We start from the raw sequence: 26,547 nt of genomic DNA, 5'->3' as shown, positions 1-26,547 counted from the left end.
TTTATAAATGATGGAAACTGAGGCTAATACAAATTAAGCAACAACTCTCTATAAGCAGAAGATGATTGAACCAGGAATCGATTCCAGTCCTGTTTGATGCTGATCTATGTGCCACAGCCTTTGAAGTATTCTAAATTTCTTGAAATCATTATCTTTTGTAATCATGTAGTTAGAGTAATACTCCAATAATTTTGCTCAAATAAAAAATTACAAAGCCCTGGGAGGCAAACAGAATGAAGATACAAACAGCAACTAAACCCATGGTGCAGCCAATGTGCAGTCTTGCATGTAGCACCCGAGGATCTCTTTAGCTACATCCACGTAGGAGGGAAGCAACAGCACCAGAAACATGGAACAGGAGGGCCTTCAATTTCCGATCGTGACTTGTACGGAAATAGCACTTTAATAAGCAACAGATCAACACTGCTAAATAGCTTTTTCTGTGTGATGGTTTCACATACTCTTGTACATGCCCTGATTTTCTTTCAAACTATTGCCTCCTGGTGCTGCCTGCTTGTCAACAGTTCAACTCTGGCAACATCACCATCTTTTAGGTTATTTTATTATTACATTATGTTTTCCTTTTACAAAAGTGACTGAGAAAGCAGAAATGAAAGTTGTCATTATACATTAAGGATAGGCCTGAAAATAACACGTCAGCCAACAACAGAAATCATAGAAGTTCCAAAACTGTATTTAGCCTCAACTGGACTTGGGCCAGTTGACTGGATGTCCATGTATGAAGAAAAATAATAAAATTGAAGAACAAGTACAAAGCACTGGAATTATATCACCAATTATTGGATCTAGATGGTGGGGTATAATTAAGAATTTTAATGTCTGTTTATAAAACACCCTTTTATAGCATGTTAGTCAACTGTTCAACTTGCACACAAGTTTTGGAAAACAAAGCAATGGAAGCTTTTCCACCCTCTGCCGGGGAGGCCTTTATGGTAAGAACTGAACTAAAGGAAAAAGAAAATACAACCAAATTGAGCTCTTCTGTGTCATGAATTGCAAAAAGAAAAATTACTTTGAAAAATAGGAAAAACTTCATTACTGTCCATCCAAAAGTTTCAATGGAATCTAAGTTTTCTTCCTTACATTTATAATTGGTTTTAATTGTTTACTACAGATATCTACCCCCATGCATCTGTCAGTTTGTCATACTGTGAGGGCTTGTGTGTTACTGTGATGCTGGAAGCTATGCCACGAGTATTCAAGTAGCAGTAGGCTCAGCTGAGCTTCCAGATTAAGACAGACTATGAAGAAGGACCCGGCAGTCTACTTCTGAAAAGAATTAGCCAGTGAAAACCTTATGAATAGCAATGGAACAATGTCTGATATAGTGCCAGAAGATGAGCACCTCACGTTGAAAGGCACTCAAAATACGACTAGGGAAGAGCTGCCTCCTCAAAGTAGAGTCAACCTTAATGATGTGGATGGAGTCAAACTTTCAGGACCTTCATTTGCTGGTGTGGCATGACTCAAAATGAGGGTAGCTGTAAACATCCATTAATAATCGGAACATGGAATGTATGAAGTATGAATCTAGGAAAACTGGAAATCGTCAAAAATGAAATGGAACACATAAACATCAATATCCTAGGCATTAGTGAGCTGAAATGGACTGGTACCGGCCATTCTGAATCGGATAATCATATGGCATATTATGCATCTCAGCGCAGGAACCTCAAGTCCAAAGGACGCGCTCTGCTCCTGATGCTGCTTTCTTGGTGGTATGAGGTCCCCATGTCTCTCTGCTCACTTCTCTCTTTTATATCTCAAAAGAGATTGGCTTAAGACACTATTTAATCTTGTAGAGTTCATCAATACAACTGCTGCTAATCCATCTTATTACAACATAGTGATAAGAGTTTACAACACACAGGGAAATCACATCAGATGATAAAATGGTAGACAATCATACAATAGTGGGAATCATGACCTAGCCAAGTTGACAGATATTTTTGGGGGACACAATTCAATCCATGACAAATAGGAATTCCAGAACGCTTGTGCTCATGATGAACCTGTACATAGATCAAGAGGTAGTCGTTCGAACAGAACATGGGGATACTGTGTGGTTTAAAGTCAAGAAACGTGTACGTCAGGGTTGTATCTTTTCATCATTACCTATTCATTATGTATGTTGAGCAAATAATCTGAGAAGCTGGACTATATGAAGATGAACACGGCATCAGGATTGGAGGAAGACTCATTAACAACCTGCAATATGCATATGACACAACCTTGCTTGCTGAAAGTGAAGAGGACTTGAAGCACTTACTGAAGATCAAAGACTACAGCCTTCAGTATGGATTACACCTCAACATAAAGAAAACAAAAATCCTCACAACTGGACCGATAAGCAACGTCATGATAAAGAGAAAAGATTGAAGTTGTCAAGGATTTCATTTTACTTGGAAAATCAACACCCATGGAAGCAGCAGTCAGGAAATCAGAAGATGCATTGCATTGGGCAAATCTGCTGCAAAAGACCTCTTTAAAGTGTTGCAAAGCAAAGATGTCACCTTGAAGACTAAGATGCACCTGGCCCAAGCCATGGTGTTTTCAATTGCCTCATATGCATGTGAAAGCTGGACAATGAATAAGGAAGACTGAAGAACTGACAACTTTGAATTGTGGTGTTGGCGAAGAATATTGAATATACCATGGACTGCCAAAAGAACGAACAAATCTGTCTTGGAAGTACAACCAGAACACTCCTTAGAAGCATGGATGGCGAGACTACATTTCACATACTTTAGACATGTTATCAGGAGGGATCATTCCCTGCAGAAGGACATCATGCTGGGTAAAGTAGAGGGCCAGCAAAAAAGAGGAAGACCCTCAATGAGATGGTTTCAGACAGCGGCTGCAACAATGAGCTCAAGCACAGCAACAACTGTGAGGATGGCACAGGACTGGGTAGTGTTTTGTTCTGTTGTACACAGAGTTGCTGAGTGGGAACCAACTCGACAGCACCTAACAAAACCACCAGATATCTATGAATAAAAAAGTATCAAAAAGTTAATCAGAAGCTTTTGATCATGATCTTTGTAATTCCTAATAGCATTTCCCCTATATATTATTAACGTTCATCCGTAAGAGATTTGAAATAGAACATGGCATCAAGGTTGTTTTTGTCTCCAGAAATAGGATTTTAGGTATGGGAGCTGAGTTAGGAGACATACCAAATTATGCCCTAATATGCCCAACTTTAAGCCCTGACAATTATTATAAAAGAATACTAGGTTCTACATTTCACATCTAGAAGTCTAAGAAATTCTAAATTCAACCTCAAGACCACTCATGGGAATAGAACAAACAAGCTCCTTTTGTAGACCTGACCAGGAACGTACCCGTTGATGTCCAGTCGATTCTGACTCACAGCAACCCTGTAGGACAGAGTAGAACTGCCCCATAGGGTTTCCAAGAAGCAGCTGGTGGATTCGAACCGCTGAACTTTTGGTTAGCAGCTGAGCTCCTTCTTAACCACTGAGCCACTAGGGCTCCAACCAGGAACACAGCTGTGAGTAAAAAAGTAATTGCTCTAGATCAAGTTCACGTAACTGTATCTGAGTCCCCTACCCATGGATCCATTTAAATTTTGCCCCTCCACCCCCAATCCCAGGGAACATTTGGCAACGTCTGCAGACATTTTTTTGGTTATCATAACTGGGCAGGGGGTTTGTTACTGACATTGAGTAGGTAGACACCAGGAATGATACTAAACATCCTACAATGCACAGGAAGCCCACCACAACAAAGAATCATCCAGCTCAAAATGTAAATAGTGCGGAGGCTGAGAAACTTGAGTTATATGCAGTAAGAATTCTGGGGTACTGGTGAGGTAGGAAACAAGTTATGAAAGACAATGGATATGGTCGATGCCCTGATCGAGGTTTTTCTTTTAAAGAGTCCACAAAATAATTGTATTTAAATACTTTTATTTCACAAAAAGAGAAAAAAAAAGAAACAGTATTTGCAGTTACACATGCCTTTCAGTCAGTGCTGGTCATATGCAAAACAAGTCATCAGAAATATAAAGAAAAATAAGCCTTTTCCCTTATTGAAACAACACAGTTACATATACAGTATTTTAGATACATATATATTCTATTTTCAAAGTCTTCCACAAAAGACAGATTATGATACAACTTTAGAATTCCACCCACAAGCTCAGACTTGGAATTGAAGATCTTTATAGGTGTTTAAATACGAAAATGTAATACCGTTTTACAAGTTCCCAAGTAATTACTTTAAGTATTTGAAATCTACCATTCTTCACAGCAATATGGAACACTTGGCTTTAATCAAGAGAGCTGTAAGCCTAAGTCTTGTCTCAATATGAGTTTGCTGATTAATGCAAATGCTCCAATTATGTTGTAATTCTCATTTCATATACACAGACACACACGAGTGTATTACTGTACTGGTGGTTTCTAACCATTTCAATTTCTGAAGCATTTCATTCAGCTAAGCCATGACCTTTACTTGCTTTGAAGTATTTCAAATTAAGAACCATACAGAAATATCACTAATGACTACCATGACTAACTCCAAAAAGGTGCTCCCTCTCTTTTATTTATGATCAAAGTTAAATGTGTCATGAATAAACTTTTATTTTTTTTCTATAGCAGCAAGTATAAACAACAGCAAAGTATAGGCTAATTTTTCATCACTAGAACCTGAGAATTTGATATGGTAAATAACATCTGCAAATTTTCTAGGAGTCATATCACTCAATGTTTGTTAAAAAAATATGGCAAATCTTCGGCATGGAGTAGCATCACTATAAATGTCAAAACAGATAATGCTAAGATGCTTGAAAGAAGAAAAGAGGGAAAAAAGGAAGGAAGAAAAGAAAGGATCTTTACACATGCATTTTCTTTAATATAGACAATATGGTGTTATAACATTTACCATATGGTGGATGAAGAGACCATACAAGAAATAAGATACAAGAACACTGAAAGCAAACGTGCAGGTCTGGATGCATGAAATGCATACAAAAACATGCACCTAATGAGGCAGTGTTGGCTTACATTTCTGAGTGCAACTGAAGCTAGCATCTAACATCCGGGCACTGAAGACAACAAGGAAAAAGGAACAGGAATGACTGGTTAATGGAGAACGGAGGAGAGAGACACAGCCACACAAAAGAGTCTGGGTAGGAAAGGGCCAAACTTGCCCTGCCACACATGGGTGTTGAAAGGTAGAAAGGGCTGCCCCCACAACTGTCTCGATTAGTTTTTGGGCCCATATTGTCATTCACTGGAACCATGGCAATAACTCAAAAGGCTCATCCCAATAATCAAAAGAACTTCCACCAGGTATGCATCAATATGCTACTGCAAGAACTACAACAGACTTTTGTACACAAATCAGAATTCCAGGTCTCAGAAAGGAGCTACTCTCAAGGGTCTTCAAATGAGTTCTAGGCAGCACTTTTATTTTATAGGCCCGTGGTTGGCTTTACTGGCTTAGCAGTTACTGAAAGACGAATCAGTAATGAACTTTAAACACACTTTTACTAAGTACTGCTCTCTTGCCTTTCTGGAATTTCCGAAGTACAGGTCCTTTCTCACCATCTCATTCAGTTTGAATCAGTACAAGAAATGCTGGATCTGATTAGCTTTCACACCTCAGTCATATAAGCTGTCTTCCCCCATCCAAATAGTCCCTCATCTTATTTGCTATATGCCTTTTGCCATTAGTTACACCATCACACAGCTAATCTTTAAGCCAGATGGCAGGGATTGAGTGGGACTTTATTTTTAAGTATCTTCAGAGCCCTGCAAAGGACCAAGTACTAAAAGGAAATAATGATAAAAAGAATCAAATTATCTGAGTATATACATATTTACATTTTAAAAGGTATCTATCCTACAGAATAAAACAAAATAACCAAAGAACAACTATAATACTAGCTACTGCTAAGTGAGGAAATATGTGGGAAAGGAGGAAGTGATCTCATATTATGAAACTCAAATTTTCATTAGGTCCCTACATAGCCATGCAAAGGACTAAATACAAAATGAAATAACAAAGAAATAAAAACATATTTGTACTTATTAAGAATATTTCTCTGCCAAAACTATAAATCCCTCAAACTAACAATTAAGTAAACTACACACAACTATCTACTCACTATTGCCTACACAGGCAATCAGGGGAAGGGGAGAAGTGAGATTTGTCATACACTGATCCTCAATTTTCATTAGATACCTAAACATCCATGCAAAGGACTAGGTACAAAAATACTAACAGAAAAGCATCTATATACATTTTTTAAAAAGTATATACCCTGCTCTTTTCTCCTAACCACTAACAACCCAAATAAAAAACCTCAAAAAACAAAAACCCCAAATTATTATAAAACTATTGCCCATGCAGGCAATGAGGGAAGGGGAGAAGAGGAGATTTATCATACATCTGGACCTCCATGTTTTATTAATGTATCTGTAAGTCCCAGCAAAGGACTGGGTACTGGATATAGTAACACACAAAATGTAGCAAACCCTTATGTACATTTAAAAAGAACATATACCCCTCCAACCCTGCAAAATAGAACCAAACATCTATTCTTCTGCCATTGCCCACCAGGCAATGAGGCACAGGGAAAAGGGGAGATTTTTCATAGAATCCATCTCAACTTTCATTAAGTACCTAAACAGTCATGCAAAGGACTAGATTCAAAATGAAGTTAACACCAAAAGGGGCAAACACATATATAGTTTAAAAAAAAAAAAAGATATCCTGCCCATTCCCTAATAAAAGCCTAAAAAATAAACAAACAAGCCAGCCTTAAAGTACTCTTAAACTATTGCCCATTTACACAGGCTATAGGGGAAAGGAGAAAAGATTTTTTACACCTCTGGATCTGGGCCTCTAAGTTTCATTTTACACCCACAAGTCCAAAAACTAAACACTGGGTTTGGACTGAAAGAAAAACAACAACACAAAAAGCAAACATTTATATACATTAAAAAAAATACAAACCCAGAAATCACCCTGCCCTGCAAAAAAAACAAAACAAAAAGCCCTACTCTACTAGCCATTGCCCAGACAGGCAATCAGGGAAGGGGAAGCGGAGGCTTTTTTTTTCATAGAATGAACCTCTATTTTCATTATATACCTAAGTATCCATGGAAAGATCTAGGTACAAAATGAAGCACAGAAAAAATGAACAAAAATATATTTATATACACATTTTTTAAAGTACATACTCCCAACCCTCTCCGGGGTGGTGGTAGAGTAACAAAAGTAACCTATACTACTCTAAAACTATTGCCCACACAGGCAATAAGGGAAGGGGAGAAGAGGAGATTTTCATACATCTGGAACTCCATGTTTTATCAGGTACCCACCTACATGTCCAAGCAAAGGACTAGGTACTAAATGAAACAACATAATATAGTAAGAAAAATTATATATACATTTGTAAAAAGTATATGTCCCATTCTTAGTCCCTCCCCATCCCCCCAAAAAGAAATCTTCAAAAAACCCAAACTACTTTAAAATTATTGCCTATATAGATACAAAGGGAAAGGGAGAAGAGGAGATTGTTATACATCCAGAACTCCATGGTTCATTAGCAACCTACAGTCCAAATGAAGGACTGGGAACCCAATGAAATAATATAAAAAAGAAGTAAAAACATGTACAGACGTTTACAAAAGTATATACCCTGATCTCATCCCTCTCTCCAGTACCCCACCTCCAAAAGAAAAAAACCCCTGAAACTAATGAACTACTCTACTAGCCATTGCCACACAAGCAATAAAGGAAGGGAAGAGGAGGAGATTTGTCATAGACTGAATCTCGATTTTCTTTATATATTTTAACATCCATGTAAAGGAAAAAAATGAAGTAACAGAAAAATAGCAAAGATATATATATATGTATATGCATATATGTGTAAAGATATAGATATATTAAAGTACATACCCTTGCCCTGAAATTCCTCCCTCCTCCCCTTGGCAAAAGTCTTTTAAAAAAACCCAGAATACTCTAAAATGATTGCCTGCACAGGCAATAAGGGAAAGGGAGAAGAGGAGACTGTTATACATCCGGAACTCCATAGTTCATTAGGTACCATCTGGTCAAAGAGAAAGACTGGGAACTCAATGAAACAATACAATATAGTAGTAAAAACACGTATATACATTAAGTACACACCCCTGCCCCCGCCCCCAAACAAAAAATCCAGCAACTACTCTATTAGCTATTGCCCGCCCACACAGGCAGTAAGGGAAGGGAGAAGAGGAGATTGTTATACATCCGGACCTCCACGTTTCATTAGGTACTTCTCCATCCATGAGACGGACACAGTACGAAATGAGACAGTAATACAATATAGTAGCAAATATATTTGTGTACACTAAGTTCATACTTTACATGCCCCACTCTCCCCCACACCTCAAAATAAAACAAACTACTCTATTAGCTATTGCCCAAAAGGGCAATAAGGAAAAGGGAAAGAGGAGATTTGTCATACTCTGAACCTCAGTTTTCATTATATATGTATTCACACAAAGAAGTATAAATGAAATATAAAAAAGTAGCAAAACATTTATATACACTTAAAAGAATGATATACAATACCCATCCCTCCAAGATTAGATCAAGAGACTAGAAACTACTCTATCGTTATTGTCTACACAAGCAGTAAGACGAGGAGTAAATCCAACACTTGTCATACTTCGGGACCTCCACAGTTCACTAGGTAACTACCTGCCCACAAGAAGGATGAACAAAGAACAAAATGAAGTAGCATCCACAAAATAGCAGCAAAAATATTTGCATACATTTTAAAAAGAAAAGATCCTGCTCTCCTCCCAACATCATCACCTCCTTACAAAAGAGGAAACCAAGTAACTATACTCTGTCAGTTGTTGTCCACAGAGGGCAAAAACAGGGACAGGGAAGAAGAGACTTTCATAGCACAACATCTTACTTCTCATCAGGACAAACTATACAAAATGAAGAACATAAAAAAGTATCAAACGTGTACATTTTTAAAGTATATGCCTCCAAAACCAGTGAAAGAAATCAATCAACTAATTATGCAGGCAATCAGGGAAAGAGAGGAGAGGAGATATATCATACTTTTGGACCTCTACTTCTCATTTGGTACTTACTTGCCCATGCAGAGAAAGATGTACAAAATGAAAGAATGCAAAAACCAGCAAAAGTATTTATATATGTTAATTTTCTAAAGTACAAATGGGGTAGTGAGGGGGAGCGCTATAAGAAGAGAGTAAATTCCAATAAAAACATAAGCAACAAAGGCAAAGGGAAGAAGAGCTACATCGTACTTACGACCTCAATTCTTAGTTATGTCTATGTAACAAAATTCAGCTCTAGTTTTGCAAACTTAGCCTGGGGACTTCTGTCCTTTGTGATGACACATCTTGATATGCATACACCTTCCCTGCAGCCCCATGAAATGCGTGGGAATTACATGAACGTTCTGCAATCTGGCTGCAGATTATAGCTCCAGGTGCCTTAGTCTGAACAGACTCCTTCAAATCCAATTTAAGAACAGGCTATCAGTAATCCAACAAACGTAGCACTTAACTTTCTCACTTCCTGATATTCAGAAAGGATTCTGTTCTGTAACTAACAACGCTGATGTAGCTCTGTCCCCTCTAGATACCCAGCACTCATCTGACAGCTCTTTTGCTACTACAGTGACTAAAGTACAATAAAATAGATGCTTATGCAAAGAAATTAGAGGTTAAGTATAACCTGTGACAGTAAGAAAGGTTTTCACAAACACCACAACAATGACAAATGACACAATTTCATTTAAAAAGACTTATACAGAACTACAAGATGGAGGAAGGTACCAACTTACGGTGGGAGCTAATACCACTTGCAGTTTAATATATCTATCTAATCATTTGATATTAACAGAACATACTAGACTCCTTAGATTTCTACTTTAATAACCTTTCAGATCTCCAAAGCAAACATTTTTCTTCCATAATTTCCAAATTTATCTATCTTTACTAATAATTTAGTATGATGTGCCTTTTTTTAATTACATTCAAGTGGACAGTCTCTCAGTAATGAAAGCAAATAATACTTGTCAAACAAGTACTTAATTCTGTCATGGATCTATGTGCTTATATAAGAAAGCATACTTTGACTTCTGTGCTTCAATCTATTTGAGTTCTCAGAAATATAATGGCTAAGATAAAGTTTTTGGGGAAAAAAACCTTTGAAAGCTGTACTTACACTTCTTATACTACACATTCTACCTATTATTTAACCTCATATTTTTGGTTTAGAGTTAGTTTTTAGAAGTCCCATATGGATGGGCTAGCATAACATTAAAAATTATGGAATTCTGTAGGAAAAATTCAGGTGATGCCTACAAGACTGCTAATAATGTAGATATTATGGTTCTGGTATCACAGGAATGGACAGCCTTTGAGTACCAAGACAGCAATGGATTATGAGTTACTGCTTTTTTCAGCCCATGTTTTGATAAGGTTTTACTTACAACAATACTTCCCACACCATACACACATGAAAAAAACTGATCGAATTCAAGACAAGATTTGCCATATGCAGAGTTAACATATATTACAGAAGCAATGTCAAGCTGGGCAGGTAAATTGAAGAATCATAACTGATTTTTGAGAAGTAACAAAATTATACTCTGTATCAAAGTGGAATTTAGTAATGCGACATGGTAAAAAACCAGCAATAACAACAAAACCCTCCACAAGTTTTGTATTTTCCCCACTCTAAATTACAAAAACACAGTAACTTTCAATATCAACTAAATTATCATTCATTTACTGAAGTACAAGAGGAGTAGAGACCTACAATCACCCAAGTTTTAATAAGACATCTTTCGATGATTCAGAATATATTTTCTACTCTAAAACAGAAAGATAAATGTTTAGAAAAAACTAAATTGGGGGAAAACACACTAGGATTAAAGACAACTATTTTTTAGTTTGCCAGCCTTTTAAATTTTGTATTATAAAAATATTTTTCATAAAATAAATATAATTTTATACACAATCTCACATATTCTAGCTTCACACCTGAATAAAAAAAAGGTGACCTTTCCCCATTGTCTGACTCTGTGGAGTGTTTTAAGTGCTCAGAAATGGGTAACTACCCTTTTTATGTACATAGAAGCTGTTTTCAAACAAAATATAAACAACTCAAGAGTTATTAGGAAGCAAGCTTTTCTCCTAAGAATCAAAGAAACACAACAATCTAGGTATAAGTCTGCATAGCTCAAAAAATTCAAGTACAGTATTTCTCCTTTAGGAATAAAAATGCCATACAGTTTTGGGTATCCTTCCTCATTTTTCTTTCTTTCTTTGGCCATTTCTTTAAATGTTAGTTTGGCCACAATAAAAGAAAAACTGTGATTATCAATAAAGAAAAGTACTGTTTCTGATACTGGAAAAAATTCAAAGCCCACCATATCAAACCTGAATTCAAGATACTCTTATACCACATTTTCCTCACTTCTATTTAAGGTACTATGGTGAACTTCAAATAAAAATGTTCAGTTTCTCAAAGGCCCTATTTTAAAATATGCTTCTGATATGCTACTCTATTATACAAAATGAAAATGCACACAAAGGTATGATTCAGAGACAAAGAATCTATGATTTATCATGCCAAAAGATAAACTATATTCTTATTAATAATGATAAAAGTCACAACGAAGGACACCAGTGTTAACAAAATGCTTGTCACAAATGTACAAATATTCATCTATAACATAAGGTATGTCTATGTCACGGAGTGATAAAGGTGTACAGATGTGGGGAATACCCGCATCCGTGAATAAAAATTATAATTAAAACTAACTCACTTTGGAGCAGTTTCCTATGGTAATGCTATAAAACGTTAAAAGAAAGTGTTAAGTACTTGGAAAATTTAATCTTTTGGCCTTGTGATTTAGCTTTTCAATACAACAAAAATTGAAAACTTCTGTAGCACCTGGCTATTCTGCAGAAAAAAATACAATAGCTATAGATCTTATTTAAACTTTTTCCAGAAAACAAAGGACTAATCAAAACCCCAAATCAAAGGAGATCTGTACACCTGAGATCTGGTCTCTACAGCTGCATGCTTCATCATCTCCATTACTATCTGACGCTAACTGTGTACACATGAAGCAACAAATGGCTGACAAACCCGCAGCCTGCAAAGATGGTGGCTCGTATGGTAGACCTTTCCTTGTTTCACTGTGTCAGTACTTTCTGGTTTTGAGAAATAGAACGGAATTTCAAAACAGATTTTTTTCCCCCATTTCTATAGCTTCAAAGTAGAAAAATTACTCACTGTTTTTGTAGAAGATTGGCATATAGGTGAATACAATTCTGTAATAAATAACTACGTACTGCCCAAAGACACTCAGAAAAGACAGATGAAAAATACAGATGTGCCCTGAGCTAACTAGAACTCCTAAGGGTGAGAACAACTCAGCAGTGATCCTGACTTCACCCTGGCTTTTGCAAAAGCAGCAGAGCCCCAAGTTTACAAACTCTCTGAATGGGCGACAAAATGAGGTGCGGTTGTGCGTGCTATAGCCACGATGTCAGAGATTTTAAGTTTTTTTCCATCCACTGGATATTGAGCTGAATGACTTCCAAAGCCTCCTGGACACAACGAAGCCGAAATGTTGCCTCTGACTCATTTTCAAAGAATGCCCGGACCTGTAAGTTCCACACAGAAATATTTCAAAAGAAGACAAGGACAGTAAATGTCAGTTGACTCTGAATATCCTTTTCAAATAAGCTTTAACTTTAAAAAGAATGTGAAGTTCTTTTTAAAATGAATTCCCCTTATTCTCACAAGGATGAATTTGTAAAATTTAAAATAGGAAAAAAGAGGTCCAAATAACAGTAAATGAGGTAGAGTCTAAAGTTAGGCGTGGTGCTAAAAATTCACCCCTGAAACAATTCTTCAAAACAATATTATTACTACTTAAAAAAGTATGTGGTCTTAATTTAAAAAATTATTTGTATCAGAAATATTGTTGAGAACAGAATTGGAATTTTTCCTCATTGCCATACATTCCACCCTTTGTAAGTAAATCTTAGCGATGATGAAGGCAGACAGAAGGGACAGGGATTGGCATGAGAAGCCACTATCTCGCTTAAACTGAGCAAGCCTGAGGAGAAAAGGTTATCCAGCCTCCGTACCAGCATTTTACACCACTAACCTCAGACAAATGTGCCTTTGTTGAAAACAGGTGAGCTGATCCAGCAACAATACTTTGTATGGTATAGGACCCCAGATGAAACCTGGAGAAACACGAACACAAGAACAAAAAGAAAAAGAAAAAGAAATGAGGCAGCTGCCGGTCAGCAAACCATTGTTCCTCAGTGTAAAGGAAATGCTTTAATGTAAGATCTACATGCCAAAGGCAGAGTGGAGTCCTGATCCTGGGAACTCAGTAAATTAGGAGCAGTCCTTTATACACTTACTTCCAGTGGGAAGGACAAGGGGGACAAAAGGGAAGAGTTAGGGGATATCCTGATAAATTATCAATTCATTTAATCTACTAAAAACTCGTATCATACTCTAAGAAGTATCATTCTCACTTTCAAAAAAGAAAGAAAGAAAAAAGAAAACCTAAATGTGCTAGGTGTGAGTTCTTAACTCATCCCTTGCCAGTGAAGAGGTATTTTTCAACCCGCGTAACTAAACAGCTATTCTGAAACAGTCCGTGGCCATGCTGCACTAAGTGACCTGACATCAGGCATGGCTGGGTGTGATTAGTACTCAAATGGAACACCACTGTTAAATGGAGCACATTAGGAAATTATGTTTACAAATGTAAAATTTGTAAATGTGGGGGTCTTTCAGTTTAACTTCCAAGGAAGCATTTCCTTTCACAGTAAATCATGACTCCTGTGAACCAACACAACACTGGGGGCCTTTTTCAAATGCAGAACTTGAGAATACTAACAGCAATTCTCTGAGAAACTTACTTCTGTACAAGCTTATTCCAGTTCTCTTTGACAAAATCCCATGCCAGTAAGTGTCCAGGAAAATGTCGGCCCACTGTTCTAATGATGAACGACAGCTTTTGTGTTCGGATGGTATCTCCATTGAGGCTACTTTTCATTAACCTGAAGAGAACAGCAGATTTAACCTCCAAAACGATTATTCAGGATAAAGTAATGACTGAACTGAAATTAGTATTAGTCTAACTAAAGTTCTGTAGTTCTGGATTAGTCTTAAGATAGATCCATAGGTTGAAAACTTGTCATTTTTTTTAAATGAAGGAAGAACTCACCAATGAGATAGGTATTTACAAATACTGTCATATAATAACAGTTATTGATACAGTGAAGACATATAGAAAATAAACTCTGGTAGAATTTATTATAATTCTGTAGATTTTTTTTTCCCCTTGGTAAAAACCTTATTTAAGTAGACAGGTATGTTACTACTCTTAAAAAACTGGGCTGTTTGAATAAATGCTAAATAAAGCCTGACGTTTGAACGTAAGCAGTTCTCACCTTCTATGCTGTATTATCTGTTTATAGTGAGAAAACACACACTCTCCAAAAATGCAGTATTTTAACAGGAGAAAAAAACTCCAATGTCCATCAAGATGTGATGAGTTAAGAAAATTATGAAAGAGCCATACTATGGAATACTATGTAGCCATAAAAACAAATGAAGTAGGCTTTGGGAAATGACGTGGAAAACTCTAAGCCTGATTATTTGCTAAAAAGAATCATGTCACAAAACACGGGGTAGAATAAATCTATGTCTAATAAAATATGGCTATGTATTTGGAACACCATCCTTCCTAGGTAAATACACAGACCAGAGAAGAGTGGATAAGAATGGAAGTGAAGGATCATAAGAGACACTTTTTATTCCAGATTCTTATGGATTGAATACATTATAATGGGAATTTATTAATGTACTGTTAGTGCAGTTTAAAAACAAAACAAAAATTCCATTTGCTTGGGTCAGAGGTTGGCTACTACTTTAAAGAAAATGCCTTTGGAAAGTGGGTCTGGGCAGGTGCTGAAGACATCTTTGGGACACTATTAGGATTTACCTGAGCAACATTATACAAAAGAAACAATCAGACCCAGGTGCCTCCCTCCATCCTTCTCAGTGTGACTCTCCACTCGGTGTCCTAAATGGCAGGAAGCAAGCACCTTCACATTTATCTTGACTACCTACAGCGCTGCTACCCCACTTTCACCTGTTCTTCCTGTCAAGAGGCCCTACTTACTGCTCTTCTTCTCATATTTGAAACTACCATTCCCAAGCCTTCATCAACTGGATATTAAAAAGGAAAAGCATGACAAATTCACACGAAGGTATACATGTTATCCTTTTCTGAAGTGTCTGTATTTTTTAAGTTACAGCTTAGACAGAGCAATGCCTTGACCCCAAAAGAATGAAGCACTAACTGTGGAATTTAAGGCAACATGCCAAAGAGATGGAGAAGGATCTGAGCAGGGAGTAGGAGGGGGCTGTGATTCCTGGCATCTCCCCATCTCTCTTGGGCAAAGCATATTTTGCAAATCTGTGAAGGATCAATCCCTGAAATGAAGCTGAGCATGTGCAGGTGCCTCCCCACACTGTCCAAGTCAGGTCTAACTTATTAGTAAAGAGAGTAAAAGATCCCAAAGTAAACTGGCTTCCCATTCTAGGAGCACAATGCTTTTATGCTTCTGGTTTCTATATGTCATATTCCTTGGGCGGTTTCATACCAGTAAAGCTTCCGTACATCCTCTGAGCTGGCAAGAGCTTCAAGTATTTTATTCTTCTCTGCTTCAGAGCCTATAGTGACGTACTTGCTTAGAAGGAATAACCAGCCTTTTTCAGTTTTTGCTCCAACTTTAAACACAGAAGTCATGACATCAGTAGGTAGGCTGTAAGAGAGGTGGTCACACATAAGGACAAGAAGAAAGAATCCTGAGCACAAAAGCAAAGGAATTAACTAGTGGTTCTGGGGTCAGGGCAGGTAACAATTAGATGAGTCTTTACTGCACAACCTAAGTTGTGAGAAAGGAAAAGGTTAATTTAATGGCTGCTACTTTCCTAGTGGTGTGACTATGAAGAACATCAATTCAATTTAATACAATAATTTATTCATTAAGCATGTACAAAAACCAGACGGGCAACTGGCTGGATGCTGGAGACAAGAAGAGGAATGAGACACAGTCCCTGCCCTCTAGGAACTCACAGGCTATCACAAAGTACAGAACAATAAAATATATATATTATAGTACAGTGTGGTAAGTTCCATGGTAGAAATATGGCAGCAAATATGGAGGGCAGTAAGGGGTAAGACCAGGGGAAGAAGCACAATCAAACTATTTTATCAAAATCTCAGAGATGGGGGCGGCGGGGGGCGGGGGGGAGGGACTGTTGCCACTGAGCTAATTCTGACACATGGTGACCCCATGTGTGTCAGAGTAGAGCTGTGCTCATAAGGTTTTCAATGGCTGATTTTTCAGAAGTAGATCACCAGGGCTTTCTTCTCAGGTGCCTCTGGGTGGACTTGGGCCTCCAACCTTTTGGTTAGCACCCAAGTGCATTAACCATTTGCACCAGCCAGGGAGGGACCTTAAAGGTTGTCACCCAATCTCCCAACCCAATTCTTCATCTGATACTTGAGTCTTCTTCCATCATATCCAATAAGGAACCTGGAGAGAACCAATCATCGCCAAAAGCATTTCTACCAACTGCTAATTCCTCACTTACTATGTGTTAGTCCTAAATTTAAAGAGACTTGTTTGAGAACAAAGATGCATAAAATTTACCTCCAGTAAAACTCACAGTTTTATAGCATTTATGATCCAGGAAAAAAATATCATGGTTTTGGGATATGATGTGAGGTAGTGAAGAGGAAGAGTTCATTTGAGCAGAAGTACACTTTACCTTTGAGTTCCATTGGATGCCATCCAATCGTCAAAGAGTTTCATGGCAACAGTGCTGTAGTTCTCCAAGCTGTGGGTACAAGCAAATTCTAGCAAGAGTGACCGAAGCTCTCGCATAGACGGGGTGCCCTTATCAGTCCAGGTTTGTTGCTGGATTTGGTTTTGAAGCAATTTAAATACTCTGGTCTAGAGAGACAAAATAGATTATAATGGAGTAATAATTAGGACAGTCAGAAAAATCAGGACAACCAAATTTATTTCTCCCATCATTTACCCAAGGAGGGGAAAAAAAAAAGGAATACACACTACTCATTAAATATCAACTGACATATGAAGCCCACATACAGTTGAGATGAAACCATTCAATAACAAAGGCAAAACATAAGGCTGCTATAGACAGCAAGGACTTTTGATGATATAACACAGAAAGAATGAATGACTTCTGTGCAGTAGGGAACTTTTATTCTGTGTGTACTCAGAAATAATTTTCCTGCCCAAAATAATCACCTATAACACCACTGCTGGAAGGAAGTTGGTACTTCCTGACCCTCAGACTTTAGAATCCATAAATTCATAAGGCAATGAGAGAATAGTATACTTTTTTGCTGATCACTGAATGTTTAAATACTTCTGGATCCAATATTAAAAGTATATTTAATGTATTAACTAGTTTGATATTATAACAAGTTAATCTAACCAAATTAACAAGAAAATGAAGTCTGCAGGACTGAATAGTTGTTTATAGTTATTTTTTTCTCCCTCCAACTTTTTATTCAAAAAAATTCAAACCTACAGAAGAGATGCAAGAATAGTAGAATGAACACCATATGCTGTTCTTCCAGATTCACAGGTTTTTATCACTCTTCCATTTGCTTTGTCCCCATATGTAGGTGTAAAACACATACACATGCACTTTGTTTTTTCTGGTTTTAGCGGAATCATATGGAAGTAAGTTACAGGCATCATGATATTTCGTTCCAAATACTGTAGCATGCAACTCCCAGAAATAACTACATTTTCCTACATAGCCATAATACCTTATCACAATTAACAGTCAATCACTAATATCTTCTACTATCCAGCCCATGATTATAGTTACTTCTGAATGAGATATCATTGCTAACTGTATACGTGCAGTATTAAGGAACTGATGGATCTCTTACTTCTTTTATGTCTCTGTCCGTAACAAAAGCCTAAAAGCTGTTCATAGTATATGAAGTATTGCCATATTACAAGCCACTGTGCATGGGGAGGGATATGGACACATGGAATTTAAAAAAATCATATGAAATAGACATTTATGAATACTACTGGAAGGATCAAATATTCCCATATAAAAAGTGTTTGTAGATGTTTAAAAAAATAACCCTCAAGGCTATACGTAAGGAGGATCAAAATGAAAAACTTCACAGGCAGCCTCCCCAGTTCTCAGGGCCTCAGCACAGGGCAATTTCCTTCCACTGGTACTTCTTTAACATCACCACCATGACCATGTCTCATTTCAAGTTATCAAGTATCATAGATGACCAGAAGCAAAAATTCTGAACCCCAGAAAATTGGTTCAAGCTCTTTCCAGAGCATTAGCTTCTTCCTGAGTACTAGTGTCAATACCTAAAATGAATCAGAAACTTTTTAAACTGCTGAGGCCATTTTATCAGCAGATCTTCTCTGAGTAAGTCTCTTGTGGTCCTGAATATGAGATGAAAAAAAGAATACGTGCAAGAAGGACTCAAAGTTTGTGGTAAGATGTCAACTCACTTGTGTGTGTTTCAAAAGCAGTGAAATGGGAGAGAACAGACACCCTGCGGAATGTGTGAGTGGTAAAGCCACAAGTCATTGGGAGGCTATGAAGTGGAAAAGTACTTGCCATGCTGACTGATAATGCAAGGAACATAAAAGCACCGAGGAGATGCTATTGGACACACAAGACTGAACCAGTACATGCTGTCTTCCACGGGCCTGACCTTCTCAATGGCATCACAATAGTGAACTGTCCCAAATGACTGAAGAATAAAAGACATTTAAAACCTACTTATAGCTGCCAACATCAAATAGAAACAAAGGATGAATGGGAAAAAAAAAGTTACATGCTTTAAAATCTTACTTAAAAAAAAAAAAAAAAAAACCTCAATGTGAAAAATGACAATGCTCTTTGAGAGTGTATTAAAACACAAAGAAGCCAGTGAAAAAATGGCACTTCAAAGTACTAGAAGCAAAGAAACATTTGAAAATACTAATGCTAATTCCTGAAAAGTTATTCCATTAGACATACAGGATGCAATTTTGCTAGTTATTCTCTGTAACAAATCATTAAGAGAAATTACTAAAGTAGTTTATTGTAAATATATTTTAAATGATAAGATAATAAATTAGAATGAAAGTTCTATTAAGACAAAAAAGAGTAACTTGCTTTTATAAAAGTCCTGCTGCTATAAAAGATGATCATTTTCATAGGTAATCCAGGTTATATTTTTAATATTAATAAACCACAGCAAGTACTTCAAATTACCTTCCCCTTTTAGAAAGAAAATGATATCTGTTCTTCCATGGTTCCAAATCAAGTTTTTTGAAATTTAAACTTAAACAATAGAATCCAACCCTCTGATTTCAAAAAGTGAAAATGACAAGTGGGGAGAGGGAATAACTTGATACAAGCCACAAACATTGGATATGCAATAAAACGCAATAACAATGACACAAAATGATTTTAAAAATAAAATAGGGAAAGATGCTGGCAATTAATGTACTACATTTTGAATTAGTGCTTTGATTTCATACTGATATGCCCCGGGAGTACTGGGTCAATTGAGTTTCTTAAAAGTGAAATGTCAGCTTTGATTGCAAAAGGTCTTTCCCACCAATCCCTCATATGTAAAAGAATGACAGATTTTAAGTGAGGAAACAGGAATATGGTTGGGATCAGTTGTTAACATCACATGTGGACAATTTAAAACAATTCAAACGTGCATGTATACTGCATCCACCATAGTGCCACAGCATACGTCAAAAAACGGTCACTAAATGTACACAGTGCTCTGGTAATCATGACATAAAAATTAACTAGACACTAATCTTAAACACTAATATTATTTGAACATTGAATTCAAGGATCTAAAAATGCCTGCCATCCCAACCCCTAACTACAGTGTGTCAGATTTCATATTTTGAGTTTTGCTGCTACCAGAATACCCTTGAGATTAAAGTAAGCGTTTTAAAGTATAGTTTCTCCCTTTTGATAAACTAAGGCTAACCTGACTTTTAACTAACAATCGAGTCTATTAAGACCTACAGCAGTAAAAGGGCCCCTCGTCTTAGAAACAGATACTATGCCTCCTGCCTTTCCCTCCATCCCTCAGTGCCCTGGACCCTGAATAAACACAACCTGCCCAAGAACCGGAGATCATCTAAGATGAAGATGCTGACAAAAACAACTACTGAATCTTACAGTAGAAAAATATTCAAAAGATCCAACTCCTTGATCTGCTCTTTAGCATCTGTGTTCAGCACAGGGATAGCCTAACGTTAAGTGCTTCCTCAGAACTAGGTCCTACATATAGCTGACGGGAAGAAGTGGGGAGAAAAGTGCCTTCTGCCACCAGGAAATTTGACTAGCTAGGTAGCTTCAGAAAAGGCAGATATTCAGCCTCTTCTTAGGATATATTCAGTCTCAACAATATCCTTGAATAGTGAGAAAAACTGAGGATTATGTACTCACAAATCTTATTTATTGTTACCCTACATGGTACTGATTTGTTACAGTACTAATCACTTTCAAAGTATTCTATAATAAAAAATATATGTAAACACTGTAGTACAGTGGTGTTGGGCCAATTGGACACCCATATTGAAAAAAGTAAATCTTGGTTTCCACCTCACACCATACACAAAAATCAAACCCAGATGGATTGTAAATCTAAATGTGAAAGGTAAAATAAAGTTTTCATAAGAAAACACAAAAGAATATCTTGGAGGAGGCAAATATTTGATGAAAAAACTAAAATAAAATTATGAATTTATGTTAATAAAAAAACACCATTAAGAGAGTAGAAAGACAAGTGAGAATGGGAGAAGATATTTATAAATATACATGATCAACATGGGATTCATATTTAGAATATACAAAGAACTCATATATTCCAAAAGAAAAAATAAATGGAAGACTTGGGCACTCCACAAAAGAAAACATCCAAACAGCCAATAAACATATAAAAAGGAATTCATTCTTATTAGTCATTATGGAAATGAAAATTAAAGCTAAAATTGCAATACTACCATGCACCCATTAGAATGGCTAACATGAAAAAGATTTATTACTAATCCTAAGTGTTGGCAAGGATATGGAGCCACTAAAATTTTTATACACTGCTGGCAGGAGTGTAAACTGGTACAACTTTGAAAAACTGTTTGGCAGTACCATATTAACTATACATACTTTATGACTCAGCAATTCCACTATAGGGCATATACCCCACAGAAATGTATGCAAATGTTCCCTAAAGATAGGTATAAGAATATCAAGAGTAGTGCTATTCCTAACAGCCCCAAACTGCAAACAATCCAAAGGGGTATCTTCCACAGTAACCTCCAACTGGCTATAAAGGGTCAATATCTTTACTATACTAGCAGTAGAAAGTCTGTGTTGGATCTAAGTTTGCCCTAAAGAGACCAGTAAGTTATTCGCATGCTTCTTTGAAATGTGCATAAATATTGTAAAAAATGACTGTTATTTTGGGGAAGCCAAGCACAATGTTACAAGGCAAGGTCATGAAAGCTCCATAGACACATCCAAACTGCCTGAGGGACCGAATTACTGGGCTGAGGGCTGTGGGGACTATGGTCTCGGGGAACATCTAGCTCAACTGACACAACACAGTTTATAAAGAAAATGTTCTACAATCTATTTTGGTGAGTAGTGTCTGTGGTCTTAAAAGCCTGTGAGCAGCTATCTAAGATACTCCACTGGTCTCACCCCTTCGGGAGCAAGGGGTAATGAAGAAAACTAAAGACAAAACAGAAAGATTAGTCCAAAGGACTAACAGACCACGACTACCACAGCCTCCACCAGATGAGTCCAGCACAACTAGATGGTGCCCAGCTACCACCACTGACTGCTCTGACAGGGATCATAATAGAGGGTGCTAGACAGAGCTGGAGAAAAATATAGAACAAAATTCCAACTCACAAAAAAAGACCAGACTTACTGGCCTGACAGAGACTGGAGAAACCCCGAGAATATGGTCCCCATGCACCCTTTTAGCTTAGTAATGAAGTCACTCCTGAGATTCACCCTTCAGCCAAAGATCAGACAGGCCCATAAAACAAAACGGGACTGCCATGGTTTGAATTATGTCCCCCCAAAAATATGTGTATCAATTTGGCTAGGCCATGATTCCTGGTACTGTGATTTTCCCGTAGGTTGTAAACCTGCCTCTAGGATGTTAATGAGGGAGGATGGGTGGCAATTGTGTTAGTAAGGCAGGACCTCATCTACAAGACTGGATTGTGTCCTGAGGCAATCTCTTAAGATATAAAAGACAGACGTGAGCAGTGAAGACAGGGGGACCTCATACCATCAAGAAAGCAGTGCCGGGAGCAGAGCGCGTCCTTTGGACCGGGGTCCCTGCGCAGAGAAGCTCCTATTCCAGGGGAACACTGAAGGGAAGAAGGCCGACAGAGAGAAAAAGCCTTCCCCTGGAGCTGATGCCCTGAATTTGGACTTTTAACCTACTTTGACTATGCGGTAATAAACTTCTCTTCATTAAAACCATCCACTGGTGCTATTTCTGTTGTAGCAGCACTAGATGACTAAGACAGGGACTAAAGGGGCACACCAGCCCAGGGGCAAGGACTAGAAGGCCGGAGACAGGAAAGCTGGTAATAGGGAACCTAAGGTCGAGAAGGACAGTGTTGACATGTCGTGGGGTTGTTAACCAATGTCATAAGACAATATGTGTACCAACTATTTAATGAAAAGCTAGTTTATTCTGTAAACCTTCATCTAAAGTACAATTAAAAAAAAAGAAAGAAAAAATTACTGTTATTAGCATTTTGGATATAAAAGAAATCACATTAAATGGTAAACTGACTACTTTATTTTCAAGACAGCAATTAGTTATTGGGTCTGCCATTTTAAACCTTAAATGGAAGGTCTCAAGCTTTTCAAAATTTTAATTTAAAATCTTAGTTTAAAAAAAAAATAGCAAGAAAGAAATAGCTTTAGTTTTTCCAATAAGAAGGTATCCTTTGAAAGATGTCATTGCTAGAACACAAATTAATTTAAAATACAGTGATATAACACAAAGATCAGGCTAATCTGGGTTTGAATCAAAGCTTTAAAACATACTAGGTAAGGGACTCTGGGTAAGTTATTTAGTCTCTTCATTTAGCTAATGGGGTAGAAATACCTATCTGTTGGCATCACGTGAGCATTAAAGAAGGTAATGCACATAAAACACTGAGCATGGGGTCTAGAATATAATAAACACTCAAGTGCACTCGTTTCTACTGTGGTTCGTTCATTTATTCATTTAATAAACATTTACTGAGTGTCATTATGGGCCAGATCATCTTCTAGGCACTGGTTTTTATTAAGGCTGGTAGTTGAAAGCTTTATGGCCTGGTTTTGAGAAAAATCTTAACCATCAGAAGAGACCTCAGAAATCATCTAACCCAAGATTATGGATAAGGATGGGAGAGGCTCCTTTGGGGATCAGATCAGAAATTTGCAGGGAGTGAGGAGGCGGGTGCTTTTCAAGCTCCATGTGGCCTCACTGAGACTCACGCACGCGATGAGAGCTCACCACAGGGGATGTGTGGAGAGCAGTAACAGAAGCAGAAAGAAGGCTGTTATAAACAATTACTTAATCCAGCCTCTCATTATTTTACCAGCGAGGAAACGAAAACCCCAGAAGACTAACTCTAATTTCTGGTCTAATACTTTCTTCTGTTTCCTAAAAGCTACCTTTTGCCTGGGTCGCTGGAACACCTAACTAATTTATAAAGCAAACTTTGTTGTCAGACGTGCTGATTCAGAGAATTAGGTAAAAACAAAGAATTAATCACTCACTCCTAAGCTTTTAAAGATTTGGCCAGCAATGTAATATTGAAAGTGTCTAAAATAACAACTCTTATGATCAAGCAATTGGTTTTAAGAAAGACAAAATCGTTGCCAATGCAAAGGCCCTTTAGTGCTTTGCAGTGAAACTTATATTCACTTTATCATTATCCAGAAGAGGTATAAGTAAAAATTCCTAAAACAGAATATTCTCAATATGAGGGTAAGTCAAAAACTATTGCTATTAGAGTTCCCGTTCATACGTGCACAGGTTTATTCCAAACAAACCATGTTTAAACATGTCCATGTGATCAGCGGAGGGCTGCAGACAACTTCTCTCAGTAATACACTTGTCTTAGTCTCACTAGGGTGCTTTCAAAAAAAGGATACTTTTTGTTCCACAGAAAAAAATGATTTTGAGGTCAGGGCTAATATCAAATTTTTAACAAAACTCAAGAGGACATCTTCCCAAATCACTGAAGCTTCACAGCAAGTTTATGGGCATGCCGCCCCACATAAAACAACAGTTTTTAGATGGATAAAGTGTTCTAAGGAAGGTCAGGAAGACCTCACAGATGAGCCAAGAGAGGGAAGATCGCTCAGAAGGTTATGATGACCGTTTTTTTGGGTTTTCAAAGGGGTAACCTTGACAGATTTTCTTGAAGGACACAGGACAATCACAGAGGCTTATTATGAAGTTTTAAGAAAACTGAAACTGCATTGGCGAGAAAAAGGCCAGGAAAGTTGAGTCGAGGAATTTTTTTCCATCACGACAATGTACCCGCTCATTCTTCAAGGGTAACAGGGGCTGTTCTATGAGAATTTTCTTGGGAAACCTTACCCCATCTATCCTACAGCCCTGATCTTGCCCCTTGAGATTTCTTTTTGTTCCAAAAACTCAAAGGACTCTTGAAATGAACATGATTTGAGTCCCTCAAGGATGCCAAAACTGCTGTTTTGACGTGGTGTAAATCGAAGAGCGCAAAATTCTTCAGGGAAGGGTTAGAGAGATGGAAACACTGCCTTCAGAAGTATACGGATGAAGATATGTTGAGAAATAATAACTTCACATTTTCATATTTTTGTTTAATAAAGATTTCTATCACTTTGGAGCAACACTTTTGACTTACCATTGTATATACATAACTGTCATTTTATAATGACTAATGGAAAAATAATGGGGAGATCTACTTTGCAAAAGAGCCAATTTCAAGCATCCACTGGGTAAAAATAAATCAGGATTTGAATAGAGGCATTTTCTTTTCATGTAACCTTGATTTGACAGCAGTGACAGAAGTCTGTATTTTGATATTCCAACAAGACCACATCATGCTAAGCCTTTACCAACTCTTCAGAGTATGCAAAGATATTTTGATCCAAAGTAAAGATTCCACAATTAGGAAAGTGGAAAAAGTTGAATTTAACTGGTTGATTTTTTCAGCCCATTACTGGTTGAATAGAAAACTATGCATAACAATATTAAAGTCAGGCAACAAAGAGAAGATGGCAGAAAGACAGACATACCACCAGTCTTGAGGCCAGATTCACATGTCCCAGTTTTTCAAGGAGGTTATAGATGAGGTCTGTCTGAAACAGGGCTTCAGTGATGGGTGCAGTGTGGTTCTCATTTCCAAGATAGTCAATCAAATCAAAGGCCCTCTGAAGAGGCACCTTGCCAATGCTAAAGAGTAAAAGAAGAGAAAAAGTAAATATGCAGAGATAGATGAATTCCATGCATGCTGAAAGAGAAACTTTAGCCATAGCGAATTTTAAAGACCTAATTTTTTTTTAAATTGTACTTTAGGTGAAGGTTTGCAGAACAAATAGTTTCTCATTAAACAGTCAGTACACGTTGTTTTATGACATTGGTTAACAACCCCACGACATGTCAACACTCTCCCTTCTCAACCATGGGGGACCTTTTCTGTTTTTTTTTGGTGAAAATACACATAGCCAAAGATACACCATTTCAAAAATTTCTACATGTATGATTCAGTGACACTGATTACATTCTTCCAGTTGTGCTGCTATTCTCACTATACTTTTCCAAATTATTCCATCACCATTGTCTTCAACTCACTGTCCCCTAGGCATCCCATCAAACCTTTTGAGTTGCTGTTGTCAATTTGATCTCACATAGATAATTCTTTTTTTTTTTTTACTTTAGATGAAGGTTTCCAGAACAAATAGTCTCTCATTAAACATTTAGTACACATATTGCCCTATGACAATGGTTAACAACCCCACGATATGTCAACGCTGTCCTTTCTCAACCTTGGGTTCCCTATCATCAGCTTTCCTGTCCCCTCCTGCCTTCTAGTCCCTGTCCCTGGACTGCTGTGCCTCATTAGTCCCATTTTGTTTTATGGGGTTGTCCAATCCCCAGCTGAACAGTGAACCTCGGGAGTGACTTCACCACTGAGCTAAAAGGGTATCCAGAGGCCATAATCTTGGGGTTTCTCCACTCTTTGTCAGGCCAGTAAGTCTAGCCCTTTTTTGTGAGTTAGAATTTTGTTCTACATCCTTCTCCAGCTCTGTCCAGGGCCCTCTGTTGTGATCCCGGTCAGAGCAGTCAGTGGT

General features: G+C 37.4%; 1 protein-coding gene across 1 annotated transcript in view; it reads right to left on the bottom strand.

The window, feature by feature from the left end:
• Window positions 1-4,023: 4,023 nt before the first annotated feature.
• Window positions 4,024-26,547, bottom strand: part of LNPEP (leucyl and cystinyl aminopeptidase) — a 127,510-nt gene continuing 104,986 nt past the window's right edge. Inside the window, exons 13-18 of the mRNA XM_004375044.3 lie at window positions 25,492-25,648; window positions 16,915-17,099; window positions 15,741-15,902; window positions 13,989-14,129; window positions 13,217-13,298; window positions 4,024-12,707 (exon numbers count right to left, since the gene is read on the bottom strand). Of these exons, the coding sequence (XP_004375101.1) occupies window positions 12,576-12,707; window positions 13,217-13,298; window positions 13,989-14,129; window positions 15,741-15,902; window positions 16,915-17,099; window positions 25,492-25,648 (859 nt within the window). The 3' untranslated portion in view covers window positions 4,024-12,575. The remainder of the gene's footprint in view (window positions 12,708-13,216; window positions 13,299-13,988; window positions 14,130-15,740; window positions 15,903-16,914; window positions 17,100-25,491; window positions 25,649-26,547) is intronic.

The sequence above is a fragment of the Trichechus manatus genome, unplaced genomic scaffold (assembly GCF_000243295.1).
Source record: "Trichechus manatus latirostris isolate Lorelei unplaced genomic scaffold, TriManLat1.0 scaffold00032, whole genome shotgun sequence".
NCBI lineage: Eukaryota > Metazoa > Chordata > Mammalia > Sirenia > Trichechidae > Trichechus > Trichechus manatus.
This window is presented reverse-complemented; position numbering and strand designations above follow the sequence as displayed.